The sequence below is a fragment of the Papaver somniferum genome, chromosome 2 (assembly GCF_003573695.1).
Source record: "Papaver somniferum cultivar HN1 chromosome 2, ASM357369v1, whole genome shotgun sequence".
Taxonomy (NCBI): domain Eukaryota; kingdom Viridiplantae; phylum Streptophyta; class Magnoliopsida; order Ranunculales; family Papaveraceae; genus Papaver; species Papaver somniferum.
Genome location: NC_039359.1, coordinates 113,029,881 through 113,040,899, shown reverse-complemented (window position 1 = coordinate 113,040,899; position 11,019 = coordinate 113,029,881). Strand labels below are relative to the sequence as shown.

At 35.9% G+C, this 11,019-nt stretch overlaps 1 protein-coding gene across 3 annotated transcripts; it reads left to right on the top strand.

Moving 5' to 3' along the window:
* The first annotated feature begins 4,575 nt into the window (after window positions 1-4,575).
* LOC113348832 (MLO-like protein 11) lies at window positions 4,576-10,732 on the top strand. Of its 3 annotated transcripts, XM_026592710.1 has the most exons (17): window positions 4,576-4,715; window positions 4,909-5,526; window positions 5,615-5,989; window positions 6,204-6,261; window positions 6,453-6,694; window positions 6,842-6,958; window positions 7,112-7,172; window positions 7,278-7,372; window positions 7,595-7,669; window positions 8,262-8,347; window positions 8,578-8,627; window positions 8,885-8,925; window positions 9,094-9,261; window positions 9,363-9,398; window positions 9,568-9,635; window positions 9,750-9,810; window positions 9,890-10,732. In XM_026592710.1, the coding sequence occupies exons 3-17, from the start codon at window positions 5,858-5,860 to the stop codon at window positions 10,268-10,270; spliced, it is 1,671 nt and encodes a 556-aa protein (XP_026448495.1). In that variant the 5' UTR covers window positions 4,576-4,715; window positions 4,909-5,526; window positions 5,615-5,857; the 3' UTR covers window positions 10,271-10,732. The 3 variants fall into 3 exon arrangements, with proteins under 3 accessions (XP_026448495.1, XP_026448496.1, XP_026448494.1); XM_026592711.1 differs by lacking the exon at window positions 4,576-4,715 and having other exon boundaries at window positions 4,746-5,186; XM_026592709.1 differs by lacking the exon at window positions 4,576-4,715 and having other exon boundaries at window positions 4,746-5,526.
* The last annotated feature ends 287 nt before the right edge of the window (window positions 10,733-11,019 follow it).

Sequence of the window (11,019 nt, the reverse complement as noted above, 5' to 3'; positions counted from 1 at the left end):
TTAGGTATGCGTATACGTTTTCATACTTGAGTGAGTTAAGTTCTAAAATTGGTGAAGTATGTTTACATATTCATGAACAAATACATTTATATAATAAGGAATGCAATCTTTGCAAACCGTGGCTATAATGTTCATGAATTGATTCGAGTGAATCAAAATCGATTTTGCTTCAATTGTGTCTTGTATACTTCTATGAGAATATAAACAATTGAACAACTCTATAACTAGTTTCATTTGAGTCATTTGAACTAGTTGTGATTAAGATGAACAAGGTTGATATGAAAGTGTTCATATGGATAACTTCGGTTAACTATTATTGAGCCAACTAAGTGTACACATTTAGGTACGGTTACCCATATCTAAATAAAGGTACATTTCACTTGTGTGTAACAAGTTAAGACAATATAACAATTGAAAGACATTAGCTTGAATCTAATCAGCTTTTCATCTAACGACGAATATTGAATGCTTTGTTACCAAGGTAACATTGATTGCATACCCTGATTTGAAGACAATATAAGGGAGACTCTAGCAACTAGAAAACCTAATCCCCACACCTCATGTGTGATACTAGTTGCGACTTAAAGACTTAATTGGGATTCTGAAGCCAGACCCAACTATTTTCTCTGTAGTTGTGTGTTCTGATCTTACTTTTTCCATCGTATTGAGTACTATCTTCTCTAATATTTGCTCGAGATTTATCTCTGATAGGTAAGATATAAAAATTAATCACAAAGCTCTTCGTCTCATTCTTTGTGATTCCACAATATCTTATTCCGCTACCATACGGTTAAGATTATTGTGAGGTGATTGATACTACTAGGCTGTTCTTCGGGAATATAAGTCTGGTGTATCAATTGGTTCTTGTTCACCTTGATTTATCAAAATATGGAACAAAAAATTTGTAGGTATTTCTGTGGGAGACAGATTTATCTATTCAATAGACTTTTCCGTGTGACACAGATTTGTTTATCAAGTCTTCGACTTTGGGTCGTACCAAGTCTTAGTTGTGGGTGAGATCAGCTAAGGGAATCAAGTGCGTAGAGTCCTGTTGGGATCCAGAGACGTAAGGAACGCGACTGCACCTTAATTAATGTGAGATTGGTTAGGGATAAACTACATTCCAGTCCGAAGTTAACTTGTAGTGGGATAGAGTCTGTAGCGGCTTAATACAATGTGGTTTTCAAATATGAACTAGGTCCCGGGGTTTTTCTGCATTTGCGGTTTCCTCGTTAACAAAATTTCTGGTGTCTGTGTTATTTCTTTTCCGTATTATATTTTCTATATAATTGAAAAATCACAAGTTGTGCGTAGTTCAATCAATTGGTAAATCCAATATTTGGGTGTTGAATGAAATTGATTGACGCTTGGATATGGGTCTTTGGTACCATCCAAGTTATTTCTCATATTAATCCGGCTCACATATTTATATTTGTTCGATTGCATATTGATTTGATAAATTGAGATATAACTCTTGGATATATTTCTCTTGATTGAATCTGACTGTCTAGTTGATTCACTTGGAATTATATTGGAGTTAGTCCATACATATTGCCTAAACGAAATATTGTGTGTGGTTGTTAGACCTCCGCTTTTTAATAATCCTTTACTTTAATAAATATCAATCTCTTTTTCTCCTATGAACGTAGGTATCAATACCGGATGACGTAACTTCCCGTGTTGTTACGTGTTTTAGTTGTATCTCCTTTGTTTCGATGCTTGCAAATTATTAAACTTTAATTGGGCCGACCAATCAGAGGGCCCGAAGGTAGGGAATCCCTTTTATGACCACTTTTTCGTACAATGAAGCATAATACAGATGTGCAATTTGATAAAAAGATTGGAAATGGTTCGGTGGTAGTCTTTGAGAACTGAAAAACCCAAAATGTCCCTCCCTTTTAGTCCAATTATTATAACTCCTTATGTATCCTATTTTTTCCTTACTCGACGATAGTACCCCTCCATCTTTTCCGTACATACCCATTATGTAATTAAAAAAAGTGATATAGTTGAACTTCTCTATATACTTTTGGGCATTCACAAAATTATTAATACATGGAGGTTATTAATATAGAGAGGTACAAATAGAAAATGTAAAATTTTAAGTTCAGTTTATGTTCAATGTATTGATGATTGTACTGGATGATGTACATAAATTTTTATTGCTCCATACATAAATAAATGTATGTACCTAGGAACTTATCATGCTAGTAAGGAATTGTTGATGTTTTCGACAACTATAAATAGTATTTTTACGTATAGTAGAAGATAAATCTTCAATTTAGTTTCTTTCTAAGAAATCAAAATATCATCAGATGTTAAGAAAATAACTTATATGAATGATAAAATTCGTATAATGAGATCTATATTTCTTCAATATATTATCGTTATTGATATATGGAGGTAAATTCCTTAAGGCGGGACTGAAAAACTTTTAGTATTAAACTGTAGAGGTTATTACTATTTATAACAGGCCCAAGTTGGTACCATGATTTTTATTAATATGTAGAGGTTATTAATATATGAAGTATCAATATATGGAGGTTCTACTGTACTTTTACCCCGTATCAGGAAAATTTATACATTCACCTCGTGTCAGGAAAAATGATACTTTCACGTCGTGTAAGGAAAAATGATACTTTCACCCCGTGTCAGAAAAAGTAATACCTTCGCGCGATGTCAGGAAAAATGATACTTTCCCGTCGTGTCAGGAAAAGTGATACTTTTGCGACATGTCATGAAAACTGATACTTTCGCGTCGTGTCAGGAAAAATGATACTTTGCCGCCGTGTCATGAAAAATGATACTTTCCCGCGGTGTCAGGAAAAATGATACTTTCAGGCCGTATCAGGAAATATGATGCTTTCACGCCGTGTCAGGACAAGTGATATTTTCACCCCTTGTCAGCAAAAGAAATACATTCACGCCATGTCAGGAAAAATGATACTGTTTTCACCCCGTGTCAGGAAAAATGATACTTTCCCCCCGTGTAAGGAAAAAGGATACTTTCACGCCGTGTCAGGAAAAGTGATACCTTCGCGCCATGTCTGGAAAAATGATACTTTCCCGTCGTGTCAGGAAAAATGATACTTTCGCTTCGTGTCAGGAAAACTGATATTTTCGCGCCGTGCCAGGAAAAATGATACTTTCGCCTCGTGTCAGGAAAAGTGATACTTTCATCTCGTTTCATGAAAACTGATACTTTCGCGCCGTGTCATGAAAACTGATACTTTCGCGCCGTGTCAGGAAGAATGATACTTTCCTGCCGTGTCAGAAAAAAAAAAAACTTTCATGCCGCGTCAGGATAAGTGATATTTTCACTCCGTTTCAGAAAAAAATGATACTTTCACCCCATATCAGAAAAAGTGATAATTTCATCCCGTGTCAAAAAAAAATGATACTTTCACTAGGTGTTAGGAAAAATGATACTTTTATGTTGTTTCAGGAAAAATGATATTTTTCGTTCGGTCATCCCCACCGTGACATCAGGGTTCTAGTATGCATGGAGCGAGATGTAGTGCTACAAAAATGGCTACCCCTACTACACACCCAATTCAGTCAATGCGAAAGAGATTCAAAATGTAATCTACTAAGTACATGACCCCAAACTATGAATAAGGTTGGCCTGATAAAATCTTGGAACCGAGTCTTAAATTGGGTGGTGATCATATATACTGGGCCGACGAAAATTCATGCTTCTTGACTTCCGTCCTTCTCTCTTAAATGCACTTTTCTTTCGGCCCTCACTCGGGCCAAAAAAGAAAGCAATAGCATACCCGATATATATCCTCTTTAAAGAGATGAATATTGTTGGGGCCCTTTTGGTGGGTACGTGGGACAAAGCAATAGGATAATCGCAATCCTGCTCTTGATGAACTCACTCACCTACCTTATCCAATCCTCATTGCTGGGAGGAGAAGCCCTTTGCATCTCGCTAAATGATGTCTTTCTAGCCGAAAGGACTTTGTATTCCAAAATATGTACATGTCTTTCACAGTCGGCCAACCTCTAAACCATGTGCAAGGTGTGAGTTTTCTTTCTCCATCTCTTTTGAATCATAAATTCCAGCATTTTCTAAAGCATCCAACTTTCGAAAGTACAACAGGTGTCTACGATAAAAAAAAAATTCCACAATGAAACTAGTACTAACACATCGCACAGGCTTCCTCCATTTAACTCAGCACCATTAGCAAGAAATAGAATTTGAGGACAAGAATCCATAAGCTAGGACTAGGAGTCCGGTGCTGATTGATCAAGGGAAGGGTCGGTTGACGGTTAAATTGGCCCTGATTTCCCGGCTGATTGGTGCCCCCATTTGAACACGACAAAAGAAAGCCAAACGGTCAAACAAGAGGAGGAGGGACTTGCTGACGAATCACATTTGACCAATCATCTATTGCTAGACAAAATTGCCCCTTTCAGTTACAGTCGGCATTTGTCCCACACTCCTACTATTTAAGTCGTGACATTGCCCGGAAATATAAGGGTATTTTTGTCAAATTAATATTTTTATCAGTAGTACGTAGTCGAAGAAAAGTAAAAAAAAAAAATCATAACATGGAGATCCACTCTGAAATTTTTGTGAAAGCTTTATAGCAGTTAGCAGACATGACATGAAAAGAAAAAGCAAACTAGTACCAAACAAAAGAAAAGAAGTTTGAAACGAAAGAATCCCAACCCAACGCCAAGAAACTTCTTCCGTCCATTATTATAAGGTAATGCCTACTCACTCACTCACTCACTCACTCACTTCTCTCTCTCCCTCTATTAAACTGTCACATTCCAGCATTTATGGTTAATCACATCGCAACTACAATTCTATTCAATATTCAAATGCCATCGGTAAGAATTACTAAGAAATAAAGTTTGAACTCATTTTGATACCAGAACTGTTGTGTTTGTTTATAGATACTCAAAAGAAAGCACTGACAGAGATCTAGTTCACGAACCTTCCTTTTATACAACTTGAAGCAATTTGGAAGTAATACGTTTGGAAATGCGTTAGACAAGAAGAAGAATCAAGTTTGAGTTGGTTCATTTTCAACTCACAAAATGATGATCATCTCCAGCAACTAAGAAAGATTTTTATGGTATTGTTCGTTTGTGCCATTACTAAGTGTTTGGAGTTTTCCAGAATGTGAAAGAGAAGAAGAAGAAAAAGAAGAAGAAGAAGAAGAAGACAAAAAGTTCGTTTCAGATAAAACTTCTTACTCTTTAAGGTTTATCGATTTTGTTGATTTATTAGGTTTTCAAACTGGTTCTGGTGAAGATTCTTTATATCGAGTTTGTCAGAAAAAAAACAATCCTTCCTGTTTGATTGAGAAGGTTTTGTTTTGATTTGGTAAAGATCGATTCTAAGAAGCAGTGAAATTAGGAAGTTAGGGCAAACATACCAGACTTTTTGAACTAGTAGTACATTATTCAGGGCAGTATGGAACAATGCAAATGTCAAACTTATAATTTGGAAGTTTCTATAGACGCAATTTCAGGGATATGTTTCTGGGATTAAAATAACAGAAATGTTTAGTAAGTTCCATTTATAGATTTTTTTTTTTTAATCTTCTGAATTTGGAGAAAACAAACAATTCATTTATTCCTCATTTTCTTGTTTCAGTTTCCTTTCTACTATTGACTACTGGAGTTCATTCAGAAGCAAATTCATTATTTCCTCTTAAAGAATAGTATTTTGGTCAGAGCTATTTGAAGATTTTGTAGAAACTATTGTAGAGTTATCTTCAAGTATTGGTTTTCTAGACTTCTAATTTGGTTCGGAATTGATTTTGGGGGAGATTCGTTGTAAATAGAGGTCTGGTTTCGATATCATCTGTTTTCTTTTGGTGCACAAGGGGATACCAAAATGGAAGAAGAAGCCGAGAACAAGGATATGAGGTCATTGGCCTTGACCCCAACATGGTCTGTTGCAGTTGTCTTGACGATATTTGTGGTTATTTCATTGCTAGTGGAGCGTGCCATTCATCGATTGAGTACTGTAAGTGACTTTTGATTTTAAAGCGTAATCCTTGGCACTACTTGTTTAAGAAAATCATTCCGTTTTGCTCTAAGTCGTCACGTAATGCAACATCAGTTTCCTTAGTTTATTTCTACAAACATTTTCCTTCCAAGTTATTCTTCAAAGAAACTCATAAAGCTATTTGATTTGGTGTATTGATCTTTTTTCATCTAACTATGAAACAACATTACAGTGGTTGCAGAAAACTAATCGAAAACCATTGTTTGAAGCAGTGGAGAAAATGAAGGAAGGTATGTAGCCTAAGAATCTTGGAAATGCGTCTTCTTAAAACATTATCAAGTATCCCCTTTTGGTGCACTGCTATGAGTTATTACTTTAGGAAGGGAAAGTTGGTACTTCTTAAAATTGAATGTTTCAGTTCCATCTTTTTCCAGTCTTTATACTATTCAATTGATTAACTATCTTACATTTCATGTTTCAGAGCTAATGCTGCTAGGATTCATATCACTCCTTTTAACAGCCACCTCAAGTGCGATTTCAAATATTTGCATTGAGTCGAAGTACTACAATAGTCGATTCTCTCCGTGCACTATTTCAGATATTGAAGAGACTGAAGCTCAACATGCTTCTGTCAAGTCCCGCAAGCTATTGATGGTTTCTATTCTTCATCCCACGATTAGGAGGATTCTTAATGGTGGAATGAACCGAAATACCTGCACCAAGGCACGTGATTGAATTAACTGTAAATGCTGATATGCTGTTATTGGTGGATTGAAAAAGATCTAAATATTTAATGTGGATACCTCATGCTTTCCTTGTGCTCAATGATTTAATGTTTTTCGGTTATGCGACAACTCCATCGATATGCAGGGATATGAGCCATTTGTGTCATACGAAGGTTTGGAGCAGCTTCACCGGTTTATCTTTGTCATGGCAATTACTCATGTATCATACAGCTGTCTGACTATGTTGTTGGGAATTGTAAAGGTTTGGATTTCTTATACTCCCTTGTGCTCCAAAAGAAAAACATTTTGTTCCCTGAACCTAGGAAAGAGATACAATCTTGCGGTGGCGTTCTGAGAATTTGTGATGATGAAGATGCCGTTATTTAATCCTTACTTATTGTATTACGGTTGGCAGATACATTCATGGAGGAAATGGGAAGATGAAGCTCATATGGACCGGCATGATGTATTAAGTGGTAAGCATTTCTGTTGCAGAGATATATAAGATAGTTTTAGTAAAAAAACAATTTTCTGCAAAATTAATGATGTCTATAACTCAATGCATTTTTCATTTATCACAGAAATCACGAAAGAGTTAACATTGAAAAGGCAATCATCATTTGCAACCATACATGAGGCAAATTCTGGAAGCAGAAATAAGTTGTTGGTCTGGGTGGTAAGTAGACACTTCCTTTACGTATTTTCGTGTCAGATTTCAAGTTCATTCTACATTATGCAAGTTATTGTTACCTGTAATTCACTTTTGTGCTCATCATAGAATTAGTAAAGATTCTTACAGATCAATCATATCATTGATTGAGAAGAGATGCCTAACACCATCAAAAATTACTTCACTTTGTATGGATGGTTCTCTTGAAAACAACCTTTTCTTTTGCAGATTTGTTTTTTCAGGCAATTTGGTCGTTCTGTGGTTCGTGAAGACTACCTTACTCTGCGTTCAGGCTTCATAACGGTAGGCCTGAAATTTGTAGACTTAAAGTTCATTCGGTAACTTCTATTTTCTAAAGACTATGCTACTACCACACAAATACAAAAAATCCACTTATTTTGTCCTTTATCTTTTATTTGCCTCTGAATGCAATTGCATAGCAGAGACTCGTATTGGCTGTTTGCCATATTACATATAAGAGACCTAGAAAGAATCTTTGCCACTAAACAGCTTGTAGTGAATTCAGAGAGGAAATCTTACTTTCCACTTAAAATGCTACTTGAATAAGTGGGCTCTTCCGATGGTCCAAAATAGAACTTTGAAGTGAGTTGCCACTTAACAGACAATTGCTGCAAAGAAAACCTTAATCACTTAGTATAGTTTAGAAACTCATGGTTTAAATCGTAGTGTTGCTTCTTCCCAAATTCTGCTAGGCAACTTGATCTCGTCGAGTGAAGATGCCCATATTTTAACCTTGATATCTTTTCCCTTTATTCTTTTTTTTTTCTTTAATTATCCAGGTCTCTCATGCCACTTTGTTATCTTCATCACATAGGGCTATCTAGTTATGCTGGTTGCCTTATTAATATGTGATTGTTACTTTCTTTCATTGCAGAACCACCACCTGACACTAAAATATGACTTCCATAGCTATATGGTTCGGTCTATGGAAGAGGAGTTCCAAAAAATAGTTGGAGTGAGGTAAGCTACATACTTCCAGTCGTCTTACTACTACCTCATAACTCAGATTTAACATTCTTATAGTTAATTTAGCCACCATTTTCTCTTTGTGTAATATAGCCGGATGTCTGCTATTTTGGTCCTGCATGCTCCCTTTCCTACCTAAATTCATATATCAAAAATAAAAAATGATGTTCCTTCATTCAGGGCTATCTAACAAAGCTTTCATGTCTGTTTGGTTTATTTACCAGTGCACCACTTTGGGGATTTGTTGTTGCCTTTATGCTGTTCAATATCAGAGGTGAGGCATGAGATGTATCAGAACTTAATGTCGAAAATGCATTTAAGTTGCATTTCCCAAAGCAGAATATCAATTTCATGAATGATCTTGGGTTTACTATATGTTAGGTGTTAGTTTTTCTTCTTTTTTCCTCCATCTCCGGTTCGTTTCTTGCTCACTTTTGAGGTGTAATTGAACTTTTACATGGTCTAATCTTCCTTCTCCATCTCCTCCATTCTCCTCATAACCATCACTTTGTATGTTCTTTTTCTTTCCAGGGTCTAATCTTTATTTCTGGATAGCCATCATTCCCGTTACTGTAAGTTGATCCTTGAACCAGTTTGAATTTTACATTCGTTACCTCAATGGAATAAAGACAAAAGTTTAACATTCCTGATGTGGAGCACTCATACTGACGACATTGAAAAGCATATGTGGCATGAAATTACCTATATTGTCTTTTCCTGATCCAGAAAGTATAATGCAGATGGTTCTTCTTGTCGGTACAAAGCTTCAGCATATTATCGCAACTTTGGCATTAGAGAATGCTGGTGTAAAAGCAAATAGTGGCGCTAAGTTAAGGCCCCGAGATGATCTATTCTGGTTTAAAAAACCAGTATTGTTGTTAAACTTGATTCATTTTGTTCTTTTCCAGGTAAACTAACCTGATACTTTATTGGGATTTGTATCTTTCCTTCCAACTGGAAACTGGTGATTTTAACACATGCATTTATTTACTGTGGCTTCTTATTTCAGAATGCGTTTGAGCTGGCTTCGTTCTTTTGGTTTTGGGTACTTCCTCTTTCATAAATCCACATGTTCTCTTTTCCATGATATAGGGATTAATATATATGAATTTCTGATAAGTTCTGAGAATGGGATTAAAGTTGAACTCACTGGTCTAGACATCTGCTAAGTAGTTACAAATTTGGGCTGAGCAATTTCTCTTGGTTGTTAACAGTGGCAATTCGGGTATAATTCCTGCTTCATTAGAAATCATTTTCTGGTGTACATACGACTCGTATTTGGGTATGCTTTAGTACCAACTATTTCAAGATTTCATTAAGAGTTTTTACATAGTTAAGAATGAGGTTGATTATTACCATCTTTTATTACCTCATACTCTTTGAAATGTGGTTTCAGGTTTGCTGGGCAGTTCCTTTGCAGCTACAGTACCTTACCCTTATATGCATTGGTCACTCAGGTATTCCTTTTTACACGGAGTTAATGGTATAAAATGTCCATGAGAATATTTAAAATGACGCCTGGTTTTGTCTTTTCAGATGGGAACAAATTACAAAGCGGCATTAATCCCACAAAGACTTAGGGAGACACTTCATGGGTGGAAGAAATCAGCAAAGCGGAAAAGACGACTTGGTCTTGTCAATGACGATTCAACCATACGCACTGAAACAAGTACTGTTCTTTCTCTCGAAGACGATGAACGCCAACTTTATCATGAGATCTGTACAGAAAATACAGGCCCGGAAATTGAGTTACAATCTACATACCCCACAACCACTGCTACACTTGAAGTTCCTAATGAGCACTCAAGTCAAGTAGGTGTTCCCTTCCTCAGGGCTTCATCTTCTGTCACTGCAAATTCATATCGTCCTCACACAAATGAAATATTTAGATCTTCTTCGATGCCAGGTAGAAGATAGGTAGAATTTAAAACCAAAATTTTCCACTATTAGGAATTTTACTAGCTTATAAATAGAATCCTTATGAATGGGGTGGTTAAGTTTTCACATTAGTTAATAACGATAGCTGTACAAAGAAAATCAAAGTCGAGATGTATTGAGGTGTGAATTGAGGTGGGTTGTTTGTAAGTCTTATAGCAGATGTACTAGTATTCGAGGATGGATGTATAGAAGAAGCAAGTCTTAGCTCATCAAAGCCTTGTTGATTTTCTAGGGATTTAGTCATTTCTTCCACCAACAGCTTACAACACACAGTAGTATTTTTGAGTACTAATCAGAGGTTGAAGAAATTTCAGTTCCATGAATTTATTTCCTTTTTCCTTGTGTAAAATTAGATGTGTATCTTGTTTGTGTTTGATCCAAGCATGTTCAGGAGAACAATTATTTTATTTTTTGAAATGTCAAGTTCCTGGTATTGTATTTCAAGTTTAAGCACCATTTTACACTCGGGGGTACAGGTTTCCTGAACCATAGAAATCCAAATTTAAGATTTTCTTGCAAGTCTTTGGGGAATGGTACATAGAGTTGGTTTAGAGTCTAGACAACGAGGACACTGTGTGTCCCCCTTCCACACAGTGTACACTATTACTAAAGCAACGTTTGCAAAAATAAAATAAAATGAACCATTTTTAGTTTCAAAGGCTTGTTATTTGAATGCCTGGTAGGTTCTTGGAAGGAAAAAGTGTACATAATGTAATTTTAGTTTGTTA

What these genes read in the sequence shown, in the direction of transcription:
- LOC113348832 (XM_026592710.1), top strand. Translation starts at nt 5,858, where the DNA reads ATGGAAGAAGAAGCCGAGAACAAGGATATGAGGTCATTGGCCTTGACC. An exon ending in TAGCCATCATTCCCGTTACT is followed by an intron (nt 8,926 to 9,093) that starts GTAAGTTGATCC and finishes AGTATAATGCAG; the next exon opens with ATGGTTCTTCTTGTCGGTAC. An exon ending in TACATACGACTCGTATTTGG is followed by an intron (nt 9,636 to 9,749) that starts GTATGCTTTAGT and finishes ATGTGGTTTCAG; the next exon opens with GTTTGCTGGGCAGTTCCTTT.